General features: G+C 36.8%; 3 protein-coding genes across 7 annotated transcripts in view; 1 reads left to right on the forward strand and 2 right to left on the reverse strand.

The window, feature by feature from the left end:
• Nucleotides 5,556–12,616, forward strand: LOC18772229 (alkaline/neutral invertase E, chloroplastic). 2 transcript variants are annotated; one of them, XM_020566279.1, is made up of 7 exons: nt 5,556–5,816; nt 6,125–6,976; nt 8,217–8,382; nt 8,519–8,730; nt 10,061–10,554; nt 10,633–10,681; nt 11,627–12,616. In XM_020566279.1, exons 2-7 carry the CDS (start codon nt 6,257–6,259, stop codon nt 11,942–11,944), a joined length of 1,959 nt encoding a protein of 652 aa, XP_020421868.1. In that variant the 5' UTR covers nt 5,556–5,816; nt 6,125–6,256; the 3' UTR covers nt 11,945–12,616. The 2 variants fall into 2 exon arrangements, with proteins under 2 accessions (XP_020421868.1, XP_007208045.1); XM_007207983.2 differs by having other exon boundaries at nt 6,142–6,976.
• Nucleotides 15,818–18,190, reverse strand: LOC18774932 (putative low molecular weight protein-tyrosine-phosphatase slr0328). Its single transcript, XM_007206482.2, has 5 exons — nt 17,652–18,190; nt 17,351–17,486; nt 17,115–17,182; nt 16,932–17,018; nt 15,818–16,209 (listed from the first exon to the last, which is right to left on the reverse strand). The coding sequence occupies exons 1-5, from the start codon at nt 18,021–18,023 to the stop codon at nt 16,129–16,131; spliced, it is 744 nt and encodes a 247-aa protein (XP_007206544.2). The 5' UTR covers nt 18,024–18,190; the 3' UTR covers nt 15,818–16,128.
• LOC18773459 (serine/threonine-protein kinase D6PK) overlaps nt 18,330–22,500 on the reverse strand; it is a 5,275-nt gene continuing 1,104 nt past the window's right edge. The window contains exons 2-3 of one of the 4 annotated variants that reach the window (XM_007208029.2): nt 20,216–21,973; nt 18,330–19,484 (exon numbers count right to left, since the gene is read on the reverse strand). In XM_007208029.2, coding sequence (XP_007208091.1) covers nt 18,638–19,484; nt 20,216–21,930 — 2,562 coding nt within the window. In that variant the 5' untranslated portion in view covers nt 21,931–21,973 and the 3' untranslated portion in view covers nt 18,330–18,637. Of the gene's footprint in view, nt 19,485–20,215; nt 22,156–22,500 lie in introns of all 4 variants that reach the window. The other 3 variants (XM_020566065.1, XM_020566063.1, XM_020566064.1) reach the window with 3 other exon arrangements.

Raw genomic sequence — 22,500 nt, forward strand, 5'->3', positions numbered from 1 at the left:
CATGACTTGGGTTCATGTGAGCTGGGTAGGTGATGGCACCAGGAAACATATATATTGGTTTGGCATGGCATGTACACAATTTATATATTTATTTAATAAATTAATTCCCAAAATACAGCTTGAATTAACGCATGACCAACATTATATGTTATATTGGACTTTGAATGTCTTGGGCTTCCCGTGACTTTTTTGAGCCTCAACACTCACCACTCTTTTCAACACTTGACACATGTCTATAAGTATAACCATAGTAACATAAATCAAAGTAAAAAAGTTAACTATGATTAAGCATATAGATACGTTTCATGTATTAAGAAATGTGGTGAGTATACACTTTAGGTTAAAGTTGTTGAGAAACTGAAATTAACTTAAACGTAAAAGGATTCTTTGAGCAAACGTATTTCACAGCATAAGAATACTGCAGTTTTCCTCTCTTATATATATCTGAAAAACAAAGCTTACAAAATAACAATCTCCACAATAACCACTAACACACAAGTGCAGATTTTGTGGAGTTCAACTACCTTAAGCAACGGAAGCAAATTTGAACGTGGTGAACAGACTAAACCACAACTTCTACATTCTAGGACTTCAGCTTGACTTGGTCTCTACATGGCCATGTCAGCATTATTTAATTAAAAACTAATTAAACTTAACTAAATAACTTTTAACACCCTCCCTTAAACTGATTTTTACGAAAAACAGTTTAGGATCTCTACACCATCACATAATCATCTTCCTGTTCAATGCTTTGAAATGAACAAACTCCCAACATGCTTCTCAGCTTCTCAAACGCAGGTACCATCACATAATCATCTTCCTGTTCAATGCTTTGAAATGAACAAACTCCCAACATGCTTCTCAGCTTCTCAAACGCAGGTTGCTTCAAAGGCTTAGTTAAGATGTCTGCAACCTGCTCCCCACTCTTGCAATATTCAAGTACAATCTTCTCATCACTGCACAGGTCACGCAAAAAATGAAAACGTACATCAATGTGTTTACTTCTCCCATGCATGACTGGATTCCTCGATAGCTTTATAGTTGACATGTTGTCGCAGTAGATGGTTGTTGGTCCCTTTTGAACATCACCAAGCACTTCAAATATTTTCCTAAGCCACATAGCTTGACAGGAGCTTGCAGCTGCTGCTACATATTCAGCTTCTGTTGAGGAAAGTGTCACAATTTGTTGCTTCTTTGAGGACCACGATATTGCACCAGAGTTGAGCAGAAATGTGTGACCGGAAGTGCTCTTACGATCATCTATATCACCTGCATAGTCACTATCTGTGTACCCAACAAAACCAGAACCATCTTCCCTTTTATAAAACACACCATAATCAATTGTCCCCTTTACATACCTGAGAATTCTCTTTGCTGCATTGAGATGCATTTCAGTTGGTTTTTCCATATATCGGCTCACAAGACTCACTGCATACATGATGTCAGGCCTCGTGTATGTTAAATACATGAGACTCCCAATTATCTGTTTATAGAAAGTGCTGTCAACCTCCTTTCCACCTTTGTCTTTGCATAGCTTTAAGCCGTGTTCAGCTGGAGTTCCAAATGGCTTGCAGTCATCCATCTGAAACCTGTTAAGAATGTCCTGTGCATATTTTTTCTGGTAGATGAAATTACCAGCAGTAGTTTGAATGACTTCCAATCCAAGAAAATAGTGCATTAATCCTAGATCAGTCATTTCAAACTCCATCATCATAGACTTCTTGAATTCATCAAACATTTTAGCATCATTTCCAGTGAATATCAAGTCATCAACATACAAGCATACCATGAGTATTTTACCTTCTTCCTCAGTCTTGACATAAAGTGTGTGCTCAAAAGGACATTTGTGAAATCCAAGCTTAGCAAAGTGAGCATCTATGCGACTGTACCAAGCTCGAGGTGCTTGTTTCAGTCCATAGAGTGCTTTCTTCAGTTTGAACACCTTCTCTTCTTCTCCTTTTCTCTCATAACCAGGTGGTTGATCAATGTACACCTCCTCTTGCAGGTTTCCATGCAGGAATGCTGACTTCACGTCTAACTGAAAAATTTGCCAGGAATTTTGAGCTGCAAGAGAGATCACTAACCTAATCGTGTCGTGCCTCGCAACTGGGGCAAACACCTCTTTGTAATCAATGCCATGCTTCTGCTTGTAGCCCTTAGCTACCAAACGAGCTTTGTGCTTGTCAACCTCACCTTTTTCGTTCAACTTTGTTCTAAACACCCATTTAACACCAATGGTTTGCTTTCCCTTTGGAAGATCAGTTAACTCCCAGGTTTGATTCTTCTCAATGGACTTGATTTCATTGTCCATTGCTTCCCTCCATTTCTCCTCTTTAACAGCCTCAGTATATGTGATTGGATCACTATCTACAAGTAATGCAAAGTGAGCATTTTCATCATCAGAACTTGAATAACTTACATCGTAGTCCATCATCCATGCTGGCCTCTTCCTTGAGTTCTCATCTCTCAAATTGTATCTCTCTTCTTCAAACTGTTGAGATGACTGAACTTCAAGTTGAGGTGGCTGCTGGGCTTGAGTTTCAGGAGCTGCTACCTCTTCATTGTCTAAATCATCATAAACTGGAATTTGTTGTTGAACCGATCTGTTCTCAGACCAATTCCACATAGTGTCTTCATCAAATATCACATCCCTGCTTACCACTATCTTCTTTGTAACTGGATTGTACAGTTTGTATGCTTTTGAGACTTCACTTACACCAAGAAAAACACATTTTTCACTTTTGTCATCCAACTTCTTTCTTTTCTCATCGGGGATGTGTGCATATGCTATGCACCCAAACACCCTAAAGTGATCAACCGCAGGCTTCAATCCACTCCAAGCTTCTTGAGGAGTCATATTCTTAACAGAAAATGTGGGACTTCTGTTTAAAATATGAACTGACCATAGCACAGCTTCAGGCCAAAACTTCTTGGGAATTCTTCCTTTGACTAGCAGACTTCGAACCATGTTGAGAATGGTGCGATTTTTCCTCTCACTTACACCATTTTGTTGTGGTGTATAGGCAGTGGTCAGCTGTCTCTTGATGCCTTTCTCTTTGCAAAATGCATCAAATTCCTTCGAACAGTACTCTCCCCCACGGTCAGTTCTTAGAGTTTTAATCTTCTTTTCTGATTCATTTTCAACTAGAGCTTTGAAGCTTTTGAATGCTTCAATGCCTCTGATTTTTCCTGCAAGAATATACCCATGTCTTTCTACTAAAATCATCAGTAAAGGAGATGAAATATTTCTTGTTACCATTTGAGATGGGATTTATTGGTCCACATAAATCAGAGTGAACCATCTCCAGGATTGATTGAGCCCTTGCTGCCTTGCCACTTGGAAAAGAGTCTCTTTTGTGCTTCCCAGTGATGCATTCTTCACACATCTTTGATGGAGGAGTTATATCAGGTAAGCCAGTGACCATCTCTTTTTGGTGAAGTGTTCTCAAGCCATTAAAATTCAAATGGCCATATCTGTAGTGCCATCTCCACGGGTCATCTTCTTTGGCAAATAAGCAAGCCTGCAGAGTCTTGATTTTCAAAGGAAACAATCTGTTGGAAGACATTTTTACAACAGCAATGGACCCTCTTTTTGGGTCGTACACTTCACACTCTCCTTTATAGATTGTAATCCTGTAGCCTTTATCTTGTAACTGACCAGCACTCAGCAAATTTGTCTTCAAATCAGGAATATAAAAAACATTTGAGATAGTTTCAATAAAGTCATTTTTAGTTTTGATTTGAATATCTCCCTTACCCATCACTTTCACTGTTGACTTGTCACCAAAACTCACTACCGTGTGAAAGCTTTCATCCAAATTAATAAAGGAAGACTTACATCCACTCATGTGATTGCTGCAGCCTGTGTCCACATACCATGTCTCCTGATCAGTTTTTGTCAGTGCATGAAAAGCCATCAAAAGTGTCTCTTCCTCCTTCTTTTTCTCCACAAAATTTGACTTTTCTCCTTTTTCTTTTGGTAACTTCGTGTAGCACTCATTCTTGTAGTGCCCAAAATTTCCACATCTATAACACTCCACTTTTGACTTATCAAAGTGGTACGTTCCTTTTTCTTCAAAGTCATCATCTCTTTTGAAAACATGAGATGACTTGCTGTCATCTCTATGTCCAGACCGTCCACCTCCTCGATGACCTCGACCACCTCTTCCTCTATCACGTCCACCTCTTCCACGACCTCTTCCTCCTCGAGAACTTGAGGACTCAGAAACAATGGAAGCTTTCAGAGCTGTTTGTTCTTCACTGGCAGTGGTGCGGTTAAGTCTTTGTTCATGCACTAACAAAGAGCTTTGTAGTTCATCAACTCGTAACTCAGCAACGTTCTTTGCCTCTTCAATTGAACAGACAATGTAGTCAAATTTTGGAGTCAATGATCTCATAATTTTCTCCACAACTTTGACTTCTTCCATGGTGCCACCATTGCATCTCATCTTGCTTGCTATTCCCAGAGTTCTAGCAAAGAAATCAGTGATGGACTCTCCTGATTTCATTTGTAAAGTTTCGAAGTCCCTTGTTAGAGTTTGAAGCACTGCACGCTTCACCCTCTCTGACCCTGCATATTTCTTCTTCAAAGAATCCCATATTTGTTTGGAGGTCTCCTTCTCGAGTATCGTCTCCAAGATAGATCGATCAAGTGCCTGAAAAAGGTAATTTTTCACCCTCAAGTCCTTCAGCTTCAGTTCAGCAACCCTCTTTTGTTGTTGTTCAGTCAACACAACTCCCTCTGCTGGGGCGTCAATTCCTGATTCCACAAGATTCCAATACTCCTTTGACCTGAGAAAATTTTCCATCAGCATGCTCCAATGGTCGTAGTGACCATCAAATCGTGGAATCGCTGGTTGAATAAAACTCTCAGTGGCTTTCTCTGTTGCCATTGTTTCTTGCTGCTGCAAGACACAATCTTTCACCTTTTTCAAGTTTGTTCAGGCCCAGAAGGGCTCTGATACCAGATGTTGAGAAACTGAAATTAACTTAAACGTAAAAGGATTCTTTGAGCAAACGTATTTCACAGCATAAGAATACTGCAGTTTTCCTCTCTTATATATATCTGAAAAACAAAGCTTACAAAATAACAATCTCCACAATAACCACTAACACACAAGTGCAGATTTTGTGGAGTTCAACTACCTTAAGCAACGGAAGCAAATTTGAACGTGGTGAACAGACTAAACCACAACTTCTACATTCTAGGACTTCAGCTTGACTTGGTCTCTACATGGCCATGTCAGCATTATTTAATTAAAAACTAATTAAACTTAACTAAATAACTTTTAACAAAAGTGGTGAGCGAAAACATTTCCCTCCTTAGTTAATCCGATGATTGAACCCATATATATAGACACTGCTCACCTAATTCCCTGGGCTATACCCCCAAGCTATTTTTGTGCTTGTTTTGTTTCAATCCATTTCATCAATAAAGACCATCGGCTCTCTACGAATAATAATAAGTATAGACGCGCGATTATACTTATAAAATATTATATTCAAAGCGTATAGCCGTCGGCTATACTGTTAAAATAGTGAGTAAAGCCGCCCGGCCCGGCTATACTTGTAATCAGTGTCTCTTCGTTTGGAAAGCGAGAAAAAAGAAAACGGAAAAAGAAAGAAAATATCTTGCAATTACCGAATAAAAACTAGATTATTTTACCCAAACATATCTTTGCATATAGACAAATCCAAGTATATATACATTCCTCTTTTTTCTGGAAGAGTGAAGAAGTTATCGTTCGCTGCGTATGACCGTCGCTTTGGTGAGAAGCTCGACAAAGTCTGCTCTCTTTTGGTGTTTGGTTTCTGAGGTAAGATGGGAAAACAGAAGAAATATATGGAATTCAACAATCCAAATTCTTGTTTTTGCCAAGAAGTTTACTTTCTTTTTCCTCATCAGTCATTCTATATATTTTTTTGCTAAGAAGCCTAATTTTTATAAACAGGGTTATGCATGAACTGTTGGTATTTTCAAAATTTTTTATTTTCTGCGTTTGATTATGCACAAGTTTGTACAACATTTTGTAGAACATATATATTTGTAGAAATTTTTAGGTGAAGCAGATTGAATTAGAATAATTGAGCACGTTCATTTCAGTGGTTCATGAGTGAGTTTCAGCTGATGTATTGATGTAGGTGCCTAAGTCAAGACAAGAAAAGGAATTGAATATCAAGTACTTAGTGGGGATTTCATCGTCAGAGGTATTAAATAAAAGGTTTTTGGAGTAATTAATCGTCTGCAACGTGCCTAATGGCTACTTCGGAAGCTGTTCGACAACTTCTATCTGGGGCATTACCTCGCGTTGGCTGTTTTGATCTGTCTTTAAGCAATGTAAATGGAGTAATCTCAGTTCAGTCCGGTATAAATAATACACGGAAAAGAAGTTCAGTGTGTGCCCAAGTGCATAAACATTCGAGAATTTCACAGGACCGCAGGAGAATATGTGCGTTCCAGGCTAAAAACGGTGTTTTTCATGGAAAAAATGATGTTAGTAGGTTGAATTCTATGAGTTGCAAATGTCAAAAGGCAGAAAGTCTTACTGGGGCTACTGCAGAAGATCAGCATAGGGACTTGCTAGTAGACGACTCAGATAAAGCAACATCGATTCCTCCTAATGGTATAACTAGTCCAGGTATTAATGAATTTGAGGTGGATCAACAACTGAAACATGAAAAGGGAGGTCTTGGATCGAATGGTAAGCCGGCTACAGCTGGAAAACATAAAGAATCTAGACAGAAGGTTAGGACCAATTCGATTGAGGACGAAGCATGGAAATTACTAAAGAACTCCATGGTCTATTATTGTAATAATCCTATTGGAACCATTGCTGCTAATAATCCAAACTCTACTAGTACTCTGAACTATGATCAGGTCTTTATTCGTGACTTCATACCTTCTGGGATAGCTTTCCTTTTAAAAGGGGAGTATGATATTGTGCGGAACTTCATTCTTCATACCCTTCAGTTGCAGGTAAAGTATTCTCTTCCTTGAGTATCAAATCCATCATTACTAACTGTTGCTTACTTTTGACTAAGTTCATCTGATTTTCATGTTTAATTATTTGATTTCATGTTTTGTTCCATTTTCTCACAAATTTTCTTAGAATTTTGTTATAGTAAGGTTTCCACACACAATGTTTGATTTAACCAATACAGAGTTTTATGTTAGTTACCTATGTTTGATCTGAAAGTCCTTTTATTACTACACATTTCAATCAGTTGATTCATCTATGCATGTGGGGTTGTGTAATGTTTAAGATTAGTTTCCAATGTGGATGTTATGACTTAGGGACTTGCTCCCTACATTGACGCAATACTTCAAATGGGTTGGTCATTATTGGAGTTTTTCATAATCACTTGAGATGGTCTAAATGGACCCAAAACACAACCAATATGAGACTCAGCACGCACTTGCACACAGAGTTGGCTGTCATAATATCCCTAACATCCTTGTCATGGCCTACAATCGAAACCTGACATCCTTATCAGAGCCCAATTTTGTTATGTTGCAATGTCTTCGAACCCATAGAGTGGTAAGACTCACCATATCTACAAGAGATCCCAAAAAACTAGTCACCTATGAAGCTCTCCATAATCGCTTTACATGGTTCCAAATTCCAATTCACCCAAATAGACAACCAATGCGGGACTCAGTCCGCTACAATATAGGACTCAGCACACTAGCACAACCCACACACAAATAGAATTGGTTATCACAATGGAGGTTTATTCTTTTCTGAAAACTGGCATAGCTGATGAAGTCTCCCTCTCTTCCTTATTTCCTGTAAATAAACTAATATAGGCATTAATATTATTTGCTTAACCGAGTTTTTGTATCCACTTTAAATTTCTCATTATTTTTCCCATAACAATGACTTTATTATTTAAAGTCTGCATACCAGATGTTTTGTCCATATATGAATGCTTTGACTTCTAACATATTGTTACAATATCTGGAAAAAAAAACACATACTAATAACATTTCATGCTTAAAGAGGGCGCCTTATATGCAATCCCCATTCAAAACATGAATTCTGTTACACATGTTGGCTTTCATTGTACTTAGTTTAATTTGTTTCTGTCATTCTAGTGAATTGCACTCCCTTTTAGCTTAATTTGTTTTTGACAATTTCCATTCTAGTAAATCACACTACTCTTTAAGTTTAATTTGTTTCTGTTCTTCTAGTGAATCTCCCTCCTTTTTATTACAGAGCTGGGAGAAAACCATGGATTGTTATAGTCCTGGTCAAGGACTAATGCCTGCCAGTTTTAAGGTTCGCACTGTTCCACTCGATGGTGATGATTTTGCAACTGAAGATGTTTTGGATCCGGACTTCGGTGAAGCTGCTATTGGTCGTGTTGCCCCTGTTGACTCTGGTAGGAAGTTCATTGTATTTTATAATTTCTCTTTCAAAATATATCTCCGGTTATAGAGGTATTAACATTTTAATATTTCATAATTCAAGTCTCTCACAGTGGTCAATGATTCGACGGATTTTGATTTTTCTGTCAGGGTTATGGTGGATTATATTGTTACGGGCATATGGAAAATGCTCTGGAGATCTTTCAGTCCAGGAACGAGTTGATGTGCAAACAGGGATAAAAATGATTTTGAAGCTGTGTCTTGCTGATGGTTTTGATATGTTTCCAACATTACTGGTCACAGATGGTTCATGCATGATTGATCGCCGCATGGGAATTCATGGCCATCCTTTGGAGATTCAGGTAGGTATTTCTTTTTATGTTCATAAGTGCCTTTCAAATAATTTTTTTATCTTCTTATGTTCATGGAGTTTAACTTTTAAAACTCCTCCTTTTTTGCTTATTTCTTGTCAATACTGTTAGAGTAATTCCTATTTGTTTTACATCCCTACTACAACTTTGCTTTTCATTGGGGTAACAGGGTGCTTCCCTATCTTCTCTCTATTTGGTTTCTCCATTTGTAAAAAAGTTAGCATGCTTTGCTTTGGGCTTGTCGCATCGGCATGCCTTCTGCTTTTGGCCCCTAACATTAAGGATATTCCGGAATTATCAGAGACGCTTAAATTTTCATTTCATGTAAACTAATAAATTTATTTTACTGGTCTAATCATAAGGAGAATTATTTCAAAAGTCATAGGAAATTACTTTCAAGTTTCCCCATAAGCGTTGTCTGTTACAACCTCGGGATGCAATAATCAAATAAATGGATGTAGTTCTGATAAAAAAATAAGTATAATTAAGTAAGTAAGTGGATGTAGTTATATGATCATCATAATGGTATGCAACAATGGATTTCAAACGATTTGGAAAAGCAATAGTTTCGGGTATACTTATTGCTGCATAAGATGATAATGGAGATCATTGCATTACCATTGTAATTGCCAGAGTAGGTTTTAAAACATCGTTTGTTGATTACATCTCCTATTCTCACGTTGTCTGACTGGTCGTAGAGGACTTAGTGCTTGTTTGATAGGGAGGTCTAGTCTAGTCTAGTCTAGTCCTCCTTAGCAAACGAGGCCTTGGAGCATCCACAATGGGCTTCCTAAACCACTTCCTTAGACAAATTTTAAGGTGGAATTGGAAAAATACAACTCCAACCATGCTCCTGCTCCACTTCCTAAAATATGGAGACTTCTAGGAGCTCCTAAATCTGAGGAGAAAGAAGGGACTCCTAGTGGCTCCCTATAATTTAATGTTGCTTTGTTTTATGCATATTTTAAACTTTTAATTAATGCGAACTATTTTTTTTATATTATTTTGTATAGAGATGGACTAATTGTATTGAATTAAAAAATAATTATAGTATTTATGACTCTAAACTAGGGAGTATGATTGGAATTCAAATTTTATAGAGAGCTCTTAAAATAGCTTTTGTGTGTTTTTAGCTAAATTTTAACCAAAAAATAGGGAGCATGATTGTAGATGCTCTTAGGGTTTAGGCAGAGAGGAAAATTTTATTTGGGTATAGAATCTGATGCTTCTGACCCATGTTTGTTGACATGCATCTTTAAGTTTACAAACTTTGTGGCTGCATTTATATAATGTCGCATGTCACTGTTGCGTGTCCTTGTAGGCACTGTTCTACTCAGCACTACTCTGTGCACGTGAGATGCTTGCTCCAGAGGATGCATCAGCTGACCTTATGCGAGCGCTGAACAATCGTCTGGTTGCATTATCATTCCATATCAGGGAATATTACTGGATTGATATGAGAAAACTCAATGAAATTTACCGATACAAAACAGAGGAATACTCATATGATGCTGTTAATAAGTTCAATATCTACCCTGATCAGATTCCATCCTGGCTGGTGGGATTTATGCCGAGTACAGGTGGGTACTTGATTGGCAACCTGCAGCCTGCTCACATGGACTTTCGTTTCTTTTCTCTTGGAAACTTATGGTCTATTGTAAGTAGTCTTGCAACATTGGATCAGTCACATGCTATATTGGATCTTATTGAAGCCAAATGGGATGAATTAGTGGCAGATATGCCGTTTAAAATATGTTATCCTGCTCTTGAAGGCCAGGAATGGCAAATCATCACAGGCAGCGATCCCAAAAACACGTAATACCTCTACCTTGACTTTTGAAATTTCCTCTATCCTGGTTCCTAACACCTCCTTTACTTGATTTTATGTTGTAGTCCCTGGTCTTACCATAATGGAGGTTCTTGGCCAACATTGCTCTGGCAGGTAAGTTTTTTATTTGGGTTTGAGTGAAAACTGTTTTTCCCCTGTTGCCCTTGATCTTGCTTTGCACTGCTGGATTTATAACTCCCGATTATGCCTGCTCTATGCCAGGCTTTTTTTTTTTTTTTTTTGGGGTCAAAACTCTGTATCAGTATAGTGTTGCATATAGTATCTGTATTACCTCATACAGCTTTTGTTTTCGACTGATATCATGTCATCACGTAAGAGCATTTCCAATCATACTCCCTAGGACTAGAAACTTATTTTAGGAGCTCTTTATAAAATTTCTACTCCAATCATTTTCCTTAATTTAGGGAGTTATAATGACTCGGAATCGCTAGAAATAAAGTGTTTATTTAAAATAATATTAAAATAATCATCATTAATGATGAGGAGCCATTGGAAGACCATTTCTCTCTCCTTTGATTTAGGAGCTCCTATAGGTCTTGTAATTTCATGAGCTGGATAGGGAGTATAATTGGATTTGAGTTTTTTTAACTTCTCTCCAAATTTTAACTTAGGAGCTCATTTAGAGAACCCATTGGAGATATCTTATTTGTTGTACTTGCACTCTCCAAGATCTGATGTCCTACAAGCAAACCAGGTTCTCAATGCTACCATTTGGCTAGTGCGCCAACTTACAAGGAGGAATCACTTATTAGGGGAAAATACAAAAAACAAAAATTGGAGCCACTATATTTTTCTTTCTAAAATATGAAATTGTTCAGATTCAACATGAAACACATGGAATGTATACTGTGTAGCCCAATTTGTTAGATCTTATTATGCTTATGCAGAATCCCCATTTGTGTTGACCATAAAGCCAGATAACCGTAAAGAATCCTTGCTTTTGTTAAAGGGAATGCAAAATTTCCCTGTTAATTTCCACTAGCATCTAGCAGTGACTGATTATTTATGTTGTTAACATCAATATGGGGCTTGTTTCAGCTTACTGTGGCATGCATAAAGCTTAACAGACCAGAAATTGCAGCAAAGGCGGTCGAGCTTGCTGAGAAGCGCATATCTCTTGACAATTGGCCTGAATATTATGACACTAAGAGAGCAAGATTTATTGGAAAACAGGCACAGCTGTTTCAAACTTGGTCAGCTGCCGGATACCTTGTAGCAAAGATCCTCCTCGCCAACCCAAGTGCAGCAAAGAACCTTGTGAATGAAGAGGATTCAGAGCTTGCAAATATATTTTCATGCATGATAAGTTCCAGTCCAAGGAGGAAACGTGGTTGGAAAAAACAGATTTTAGTTTGAAGCAGAGAGGGATCTGGTGGAGAATTCAACGCAAACATTTCTGAAGTGAACCATGCAGCCGCGAATGAAGTGAAGCTTTGGACAGAGGTTTAGGCTAGTTCAACTGCAACCAAGGATGAAAATGTCGGCTGATATCCCTGTATATCCCTTTTTTTAGGTGTCGATACATATACAAGGGGGTAAGCCTATTTCTTCCCTCTTATCGGCGATATATCCCCGATATCCTCGATATTTACCTATGTTTACTGATATTTCCCGGTACTAGACAAATAACCCAGAAATTTGTCTTCAGTTCTGAAAGTAATCATAGGTCCCAGCCACTGAATCAATATCAAAAACCAAGTTCTAATACATAGTAGCTTCTCCTTTCTTCTCTCCTCAATTATTTCGGCTATCTTTGTCTTTTCCTCTCCTCTCTTTGGTTGATCGGTTTCTTGTGTGTTTGATTTTATTTTTCACCTAATCTTCTATCTCTCATTTCCTTTATCATTAAGTCTGATTCTTGTAATATAATGTTGAGTTATGTATTAATGGGTTGGGTTGGGTTATGTTTGAATAATGTTGTCTTTGTTGTGTTAAGTTTAATTGTATTTATCTTTAGGATTTTCATCGCGCATTATATATACATGTACATTTCATCATATGCATATCTTATACTTAGTATGTTTTGAATTTTATTAGTTCAATACATTCATTGATAATGTGCTTACATTTATGAAAGTTTCACTTCTTGTTTTTAAGCCATTATCTGTCTTTTTTGTCAATTTCCCCGATACCTAAATCGACATCGATATATCCCCTGAAATATCCATAAATTGAAGGCCCGATAATATTTGTATTGCCAATATTTTCATCCTTGACTGCAACAAACGAAGTTCATATCAGTATCATTGTACAGTTGCTTTAATATACTGCCATTTTTGTGAACAAAATTTTAGTTTTCATAATGTGAAGAGTTGTAAAAATGATGATCTTGTGGTCAAGTAATATCCAATATTCCCTTGAATTCATCTTGTTTAGTGTGCCTTCTGATGGATCCAAAGATTGGTTAGATGAAAATGTTGATTATTAGAAACCCTTGATGGAAACAGTGGTTCTTTTTTTTTTTTGGTGGGGGGGCTAATGGAACAGTGGTTTGACTACAGTAAATATACAGAGGGTAGCATGAACAGAATTAAAGGAAGTTAACAGCTAGAGGGATGAGCAAGAAACAAGGAAGTCCGACGCCAAGAGAGGAAACGTTGAGTAAAAGGTTCCTGTTGACAAACCAATGCCTACCAGATAGCAAAGAAAGCAAACTTAAGCCATCATAGCATGAACAACGTGGTAAGCTTAGGGACACAAGACTGTCTTGGTATGGACTATGCTTAGGGACTAGCTTAGCTTGGCTTGGCTTGGTCTAAGTTGGATAACACTTATCCTACGTTTTGTGTATGCTTGGACTAGGACTAGAATTTTTTTATTTTTTCAAAAATATCTATATATATGTATATATGTATTTTATAATATATAAAATATATATGTATATATACATACATATAATATATATATATATATAGGTGTATATATGTATATTATAATATACATGGGTATAATACATATACATATATTTATATATATGTATGTACAGTCCCCTTCTATTGAGGGATCCTTCAAATAATTTTATTTGAGGGACGCCCTTTAGGGTACCATATAAATTTTTTTTTCAACGATCCATACAATCTATTTTTTAGGTCTTCATTCATAGATCATTATAAAAAATTAGACAAATCGGAAACACTTTTGATATCTAATTGTGTCCTACAAAATCAATGAACACGGTGCTTCAAGAAAGTACTAAAATTTCAAGAACTCAATTGAATGATCAAATGATATCGGATTCAAGTGATTTTTTGTAGAGATGATCTTTGAATGAGTATCTACAAAATAGACGGTTTGGATTAGTGAAATACAATCTGGAGTGGGCCCTACAAGAGGTGTCCCTCAAATAAGTTATTTGAGGGATCCCTCAATGGAAGCTCTCTGTATGTATGTATATTATAATATATAATATATATGGGTATGTTATAATAATATACATGTATATATGTATATTATATATGTATGTATATATACATATACATTATATATATTATAAAATACATATGTATATATAATATATGTATATATATTATATATTATAATATACATATATATATGTATTATACCCATATATATTATAATATATAGATATATATGTATTATACCCATATATATTATAATATATAGATACACCTATATACACATATATTATATATATATGTATATTATAATATATATACATATAGTATAAATATATAATGTATATGTGTATATACGTGTGTATATGTATATTATAATACATACATGGGTATAATATATATACACATATATGTATATATACTTATATATATTACATATATTCATGTATGCTATTATTATAATATTAATATGTATGTGTATATGGGTATAGTATAATAATAATATACGTGTATATATGTACATTAATATATAATATAATATATATTACATATATACATGTATACATGTATGCTATTATTATAATATTAATATGTATGTGTATATGAGTATATTATAATAATAATATATGTGTATATATCTATATGTATTTATATATATATTATATATGTATATATGTGTTTATATATATATATATACATGTATATGTGTATATACATGTATATATGTACATTATAGTATATGTGTATGTAATAATAATAATAATAATAATAATAATAATAATAATAATAATAATAATAGTAATATATGTTATTAGTATTACAATATAATATATGCATCTTGTACATTGGTGAACATAGGACTAGCTAATCCTCTCTTCTTTCATGGGCTTAGTAGTCCCCTCCTAATGAGGTGTTTTTGGTGGGCCCGGTATTAGCAATCCCATCTAAGACTAGAATTAAATGAAACAAACATGATACTAAATTTAGTCCAAGCCAGTCCAAACCAAGACTGTGTACCAAACGACCCCTAAACATTAGAAGCAAACCGACGAAAAGGAAAATGCTTAATATCCCAGTTTTTCTTTCCCAACTTAGATGGTCGTACAATGTAAGAATGCCACTTAGGAACAAATCTTACTTACACAATGCTAGAGTACAAGCGCTAATGGAAGAACAGAAGTGCTAACATTTTGGAACAACGAGAGACAATTGTTCCAATTTATTGCTCCAACATGAGGTAACAAGAACGGAAGCAAAAGACTTGCATAGGAAGTATAACACGCCCTAAGAAAGGTTGGATAGAAGATATAGCTGATGCATCTGATTCAGTTTAAGTTAAACAATAAATGTACAAAGGATAACAAAAAACATAGTCTAATAATTAGCACCACAAGAAAAGAGAGATATATATATATATATATATATATATATATATACAGTCCCCTTCTATTGAGGGATCCCTCAAATATTAGTTGAGGGGCTCCCCTTAGGGTACCCTACAATTTTTTTCCCAATGATCCAAACCATCTATTTTTTAGGTCTTTATTCATAGATCATCCTTACAAAAAATTAGACAAATCGGAAACCATTTCGACATCCAATTGTGTCTTACAAAATCAATGAATACGATGCTTCAAGAAAATGCTAAAATTTCAATAGCTTAATTGAGTGGTCAAATAATATCGGATTCAAGTGATTTTTTGTTGAGATGATCTTTGAATGAGTATGTACAAAATAGACAGTTTGGATTAGTGAAATACAATCCAGAGTGGGGCCTACAAGGGGTGTCCCTCAAATAAACTTATTTGAGGGATCCCTCAATGAAAGCTCCCTATATATATATATATATATATATATATATATATATATATATATAAACTCGTAATAGAGTAACTTTTCATTTCTTTTTTTGTCAGGTTCAACTACTCGACTCAAAAATTGACAGTGATATTCCAGTTGCATGATTAAATCAAGTAATACACCAATTTTTACAATGACCCAGCGAAGGTAGCAATAAATCCAATTTGAAGCTACCATTCCCTTACAAATGGCAATATGGATCTTTTGTAACGGCCTCAGATCACGAGCAAAAAGCTGCTTTACGCAACAAGCATTATGCAAAATGGCAATTTTGCTGATCAATCCAAACCCCGACAATGGATCATCTGGCTTTCAACATTGAGTTCAGGAATCCAAAATGTGTTTGTTCTCAGCCAAGATGCTGTCCAACAATGATTCACATGCATCTTCAAGTAAATCCAAAACCTGCAACATGATGATGTTTCATAATTAGTATCAACTCTAAAAGTACCTGAACAATTAGCATGCGATACCAGTTACGCAGCCAAATTCTGCCCTTCCTCCCCGTTTGCTCTCAGTTTCTTCATGTATCTTCTATTCAAAGTAATATAAGCAGAATCCAATGGTTGATTGTTCTTTATTGAGTTCTTGGCTGTGACCTGAACTGCTTTGGATTGGGGTTTTACTTTCTTTCTACTTTTTCCTATGTCTTTCTGGGAGTTCTCTAATTCTCCCCTTTTAAGCAATATTATGAAAAAATGAGCCACTGGATTCTAAGTTAAATAAAGTTAAACTGAGATTTGATTTTTGAAGAAAGGAGAGAAAACGGGTGGAAGAAAAAGGAGAGGATCATCTTCCTACTGTTTAATTGCCATAAATCCAAAAATTTGGGATGTCTTGCTGAATAACCAAAAAGCCACCCGCTCTTATCTCAATTATATTCTAGTAAATTTAATTTGTACAACACGCTTAACAAAGTTTGACAGAAAACCTTTAGCAATAGGGTTGCCACTTTACACAAAGTAATTCTTGACAATTTCACTAAATTCCTCACATGTATTTCACACCGGATAAAACCATTATGATAATTGCTGCCACTTTAGACGTATGCTCTTTGATTTCCATTGCATCAAACATATATCCATGATAAGATCAAGAACAATGGTTAACAGGTATTGACATATTACCTTCTCAAAACCTTGTGGTCCACCATAATAAGGGTCCGGTACTTCAGTTTCATCATGTTTCTTACAATAAGAACACATTAACTTAACCTGCACGATCAATAACAACGTAAGACAAAATAATCAAATTCATATCAATCCACATTGTAGCATCCCCGTTCTAAGTACTAAATACAAAGTACAAACCTTTTTATGAGCATCCTCAGGTAGAGGTTCTCTAAATTTCCACCTATTAAACGCCTCTATTATATCATCTATAGCCAATATCAACACCACAAGTTAATAAAACTCATCACACATATATAAAGTTATAAACATGTAGGACTATTTGAGTATAAAAACATATAAAGGGCTGATCCAAATTTCCAAGAAAAACAAAATGCACATGATGGTTTCTTATATTCCATGTATAATGAACCCACCTCGGTTCTGATTGTCCATTGCAAGGATAAGATCAAAATCTCTAAAATCGGGCAGCCGGATTGGCCTAGATAAAGAAGTTATCTCAATGCCACGCCTTTTAGAGGCTGCCCTCATTCTTGGGTCTGCTTGATTTCCCTTTTAACACCAATAAATACAATCAGAAATTTGGAATTATAATTCACACAAAAAATGAAATGAAATATTTGCAGCCAGGCTTGCTTTGTGACGTCCATTTTCTTTACCTTCCTATGTTTTTTTTCAGCAACTAAAACAGCGGTTATGGTTGAAAATAGCTCCTACCTCATGGTAATCAATGGTTCCAGCAGAGTCAATCTTGAACTTGGAATCCAAACCCCTTTTCTTCACCAAGTCTCTGAAGACCCCTTCAGCAGCTGGGCTTCTGCAGATGTTGCCCAGGCACACAAATAGAACAGAAAAGGGCTTGGTCTCTGCCTCCGTGGATGGAGAAGAAGCCGCCATTGATGCTTTTGTCACAGACCCAGATGAGAAAGAGGTGCTGGATTTGAGGGAATGGGAACGAAAGGTTGATTTTTCAAGGGATGGAAATTGGGGAGGAAGAAGAAGAAATGGGGTTTTTAGAGAGGGGCGGTTGGAGGAGTGGCAAAATCGTAAATTTGAAGGGGTTGCTACTGTACTGTGCAATACCCTCATTCTCCTAGGACACAGAAAATACTATATGGAAATGTGTTGAGTTTCAGCTTGGGTAGATATGAAAGAACAAAGAAACGCTTAGCGTAAAAAAGAAAAGAAAAAGAAAAAGAAAAATATAGACCATACAAACATTTTGAAGAAGCTTATGGATGTATTGAATTGTGCACATGCACATCACAAAACAAATGTAACTAGGAAAAAAGAAAAGAATCGAAAATCTTTGGAGCCATGAGAAAGTGGGTCTCTTGAGCTGTTTGGCTAAAAAACGAAAGTATTAAAGGTACGTGTTATAATATGAATGGATTAAATACACCACATCAACATGTTATTGGTGTATCGAACACAATAACTTCTCGTTTATAGGACAAGATGAAGCTGCAAACATGAGCACACCCTGAGTGATAGGATAAAAAGAAAAAAGGAAAATGCTAATCCGATTTCCATTTCTCTCAGCTACTGTATCAGTATCCATATATCATACTCTACAACTAGCCACCAGTATTTTTGAGTTACATTTAATTTACACTATAAGCTATATTATCAGTTAAAAAAAAAACCGATGAGAAATTTCGGAAAAAGAAGATTTCAACTTTCTTCCCCATATGAAAGTTGAACTAAAACAGCTCAAAGTCTATATGCTCTCCTATACCCTCCAACTCCTTGCCCTCCTGTTTCTGTGAAGCAGAGGGTGCACCAAATCCAACATCACACCACCTGGGAAGCTCGGGCGGTACTGCACACCGAATCAATGCCCAGTTAAGGCCTTCAAAGAAAGGATGCTGCTTAATCTCTGCAGCCCCTTTCACTGATCCTAAACGATTTTCAGGGTCCTTTATTAACAGGCCTCTGATCAGATCTCTTGCATGAAAACTCACTATAGGGGTATTTGGGAACTTGAGACTTTTTGACACAACGTTGGCCAATGTGTCCTCATTTCCTGACCCCTTGAAGGGTGTCCTACCATATAACAGCTCGAACAAGAAGATTCCAAATGTCCACCAATCAACAGCACTCCCATGACCTTCTCCTTTGATGATCTCCGGAGCAAGGTATTCATGGGTTCCAACAAAGGAGTTGGATCGGGCACTAGTTGGCTCCACTACAAGCTGTGGCAGTGGGCTGACCTGGGCAGCAAGCTCGGATTTTATTTTCCGAGATTTTGCAGCAGCAGATAGAAGTCTGGGAGTGAAGCATGAGACTTGCCAGGATGGTTGGAGGCAAAAAGGATCAATGCAGCTAGATTCAATGCACGGGCTTGACATCTTTTTCGTGCTCTCCAAAACAGGAGACGATGATTTAAGCAGCGTTGGATTGACAGCACATCTAAGTGACAAGTCAAAATCTGTGAGCATGATGTGGCCATCTTCTCGGACCAGGATATTTTCTGGTTTCAAGTCTCGATACACAACTCCTAGCATGTGTAGATACTCCAAGGCAAGGAGGACTTCAGCAACATAAAACCTATAGATACAGGATAAAATGGCTGGAATTAGTTTAATGAACATTTAAAGTACTGGAGTACAATTATGTTGATGACAGTCAATCATGTACTTAATAATAACCAAGAAAACAATGTCAAACAGCTACAAAGTCGGAAAATAAAAATGTCAAACAAACAGTGGTAGGACATTTCTTAGCTCTACCAAGTTAGCTCAAGCCACTAAAAAAAACCCTAGTATTTGAGGCTAGTCATAGTATACAATCTTCCTACAGTAATCACCAGAATCGCCATGAATTTGCTAAGGTATGTCAGACTAAGACAAATGATAACTCCAACGCTACAAATCTAAAAGTCTGTGGGATTTAAAATTAGATCCCAAGATTAAATCCCAGGGAATTAAAATAATCTATTTGACATACCAAACATGTGTGCACATGGCCATAGTGTGCCATCAAGCAAGAATAACATCTGCCTTATATATTTTAATCTATTCTGACTGGTCAATATGGAAACTCAATGAGAAAAAGGAAGATAACATAGACCAAGTACTAGGATCAAACAACTACCAAATGAATTTCCCAGATATGGAAGAGCAAGGAAGAAAACAAAGATTTAACCTCCTAAATACTAATGTCAAATGTATGCATCTTATCAGAGTTAAATTTTGCATTATTTTGCAAACCTCAAAAAAAAAAAATTTAAAAAGCACAGGCACAATTAACTAAAACTGGACCTTAAGAAGAAAATGCACCTGGCTGCTTGTTCACAGAAACTCCTGCCGGGTTGCTTTTGCCGCAGGACATGCAAATCTCCACCCGGACAGTACTCCATAACCAAACATGAGAGCTTCTCTGACACACAATGGGCATATAACGTAGGGAGAAACGGATGATCCAGTATTTCCAGTATCTCTCTTTCTGTTTGAGCCCTAATCATTTTCTTCCTGGTAACCAAAAACTCGTTGTCCATCACTTTCAAAGCAAATACGCAATTTGTTCCAGTTAGCTCAGCAAGATAAACAGTCCCAATGTCCCCAGAACCAATCCTCCTAAGCAACTTAAAGTGCCTCAAACCTAAGGTTCCATGCTGCTTCTGAACATGATGGATGGCTTCCCATCTCAAGTCTCTTGACATGTGAGGCCTCTTGCCGCTACGACCAGACCCACTTAGACTGCTTTCCTCACTAGTGCTTGTAGTGCTGCTATAGTCACCAATGCTACTTTTTGAGCTTTGTGAGAAATCCCCCTTTTCTCTTGATCTTGACCTCTCATCAACTTTCGTCACTATAGATTTAGTTCTATTACTGCAATTCAAAGGGAAATCTGGTTTGCTTGTACCTCTATTAACAAGAACTGAATTCATTTCTTTGCTAAGACTTGTACTGCTGGACACCAGAGATTCTTTCTCATTTCCTTCCCGTTCATGCTTTGGGGTACAGTTGTGTGTCTGGTCCTTTAACTTACTAGTACTAGGGCCTAAATCATTATCAACTTTCCGATTATCTGATGCGGAACTACTGGAGCCAGAACTTGAATCCTGCTTGACGTTTTTCTTAACAAAGCTTTTGCTCCCGAGGACCGGCTTGATTAAATGTGAACTGCTGCCAGAGGATTTGCTTACCTTACTACCAGCGCTGGAGCAGGATGGAGAAGCAGCAGAGTGCAGCCCCTTGTCTGAATTTGAAGTATTAAGTGGAACCTCAGTTGAAATAGAAGCAACCGCACCCATCTGCATAACTTTCTTGCTATCATGAAAGTTAGATGAAGAATCTGTGGATTCCAGTTTTCTATCTTCTCCCTTCAATTTCTCACTTTTAACTTCTGTTGGAAAAGGAGAAATTTGATCTTGTGGTGCTAATCTAGTCAAGCTAGCATCTGGCATTGCATCCGTAAAAGTCGTGGCAGGATGAACCTGTGGCTCTGATCGCATGGATCCAGGATTCTTCTCAGAATTTTTGGATGCTTCTGGTACAAGGGAGACCTCTACATAATTCCCTTTAACTTGATTCATAGGAAGGCCAGACCCATTGGCCTCGTCTACCACTGCCCTGTACAACCTTTTGATAGTTCCTGCTTCTGAGACCCCAGATGAACGACCTGGCCTCGATAGTCGCTTCATGGCAGCCATCTCTGATGCCTGAGAGATGCATAATCCTCTCAATGCTTGCTTCAAACTCACAGGTTCTGAAATTCCAATACCCGATGCATTTGATGAACTAACTCTCATTGGCCTTTTCATAGCACTCTTCCGCAAAGCGTCTTTGCTAGCCTCATTCGACAGACCTGAGATCCTAGCTGAATTTCTACCGTCAATTGCCTGAAAAAGCTGATTAATATCATCCTCTATGGAATATTTATTTCCTGATTTTAGCATGCAATGCTTTCCACCTTTCTTGTCCGTTTTTGACTGAGAATCTACTTCGTCTCTTGATTCCACAATTTCACACGTAGGGCGCATTGTACTCATATTTGATGGATCAAATGAAATACTGCAGAAGATAGTAATTGCCCTGCAAATTCATACTAACCCAATTCTGACAAAGCAATGTGAAGATATCGGAACACAGAAATAGGAAACAGAGGCACAAATCCTCTGAAATTCGCTAGAGCCATAAGGATGTGCAGACTTATATGGCCCACTAATAACCCTTTACCAAGTCCAAAAGGAAGCATCCAAGGCCTGCCATGACTGCTGCATTTCAGTTTATATCACAGTTGTCAAATTATATTTTCTAAATGTAGCAGATATTTCTATGCTTTATCTCCACAATACTACAATTAGCATAAATATACCACACAAGAAATTTATATAGGATCAAATGTAAAATCAGAAGGTAAAGCGAAATTTTCACTGATCTCACTCCAAACCCAATTAATGAGAGGTACAAAACCCTCTGTTTAGTTTTATTATTTCAAAATGTCACGAAATCCCCTGCCGACAAGGAACATGTACTAGGCTACGGGCGAATGTGTTCAAGATTCCTTCAATTTTAAGGGAAGATCCAAAAGAATAAAACCAAAAAAAATTTCCAATTTG

This window comes from Prunus persica, chromosome G6 (genome assembly GCF_000346465.2).
Source record: "Prunus persica cultivar Lovell chromosome G6, Prunus_persica_NCBIv2, whole genome shotgun sequence".
NCBI lineage: Eukaryota > Viridiplantae > Streptophyta > Magnoliopsida > Rosales > Rosaceae > Prunus > Prunus persica.

What these genes read in the sequence shown, in the direction of transcription:
- LOC18772229 (XM_020566279.1), top strand. Translation starts at nt 6,257, where the DNA reads ATGGCTACTTCGGAAGCTGTTCGACAACTTCTATCTGGGGCATTACCT. An exon ending in GGCAGCGATCCCAAAAACAC is followed by an intron (nt 10,555 to 10,632) that starts GTAATACCTCTA and finishes TTTATGTTGTAG; the next exon opens with TCCCTGGTCTTACCATAATG. An exon ending in GGCCAACATTGCTCTGGCAG is followed by an intron (nt 10,682 to 11,626) that starts GTAAGTTTTTTA and finishes GGCTTGTTTCAG; the next exon opens with CTTACTGTGGCATGCATAAA.
- LOC18774932 (XM_007206482.2), bottom strand. Translation starts at nt 18,023, where the DNA reads ATGAGGGTATTGCACAGTACAGTAGCAACCCCTTCAAATTTACGATTT. An exon ending in AATGGACAATCAGAACCGAG is followed by an intron (nt 17,183 to 17,350) that starts GTGGGTTCATTA and finishes TATTGGCTATAG; the next exon opens with ATGATATAATAGAGGCGTTT. An exon ending in GACCACAAGGTTTTGAGAAG is followed by an intron (nt 16,210 to 16,931) that starts GTAATATGTCAA and finishes ATCATGTTGCAG; the next exon opens with GTTTTGGATTTACTTGAAGA.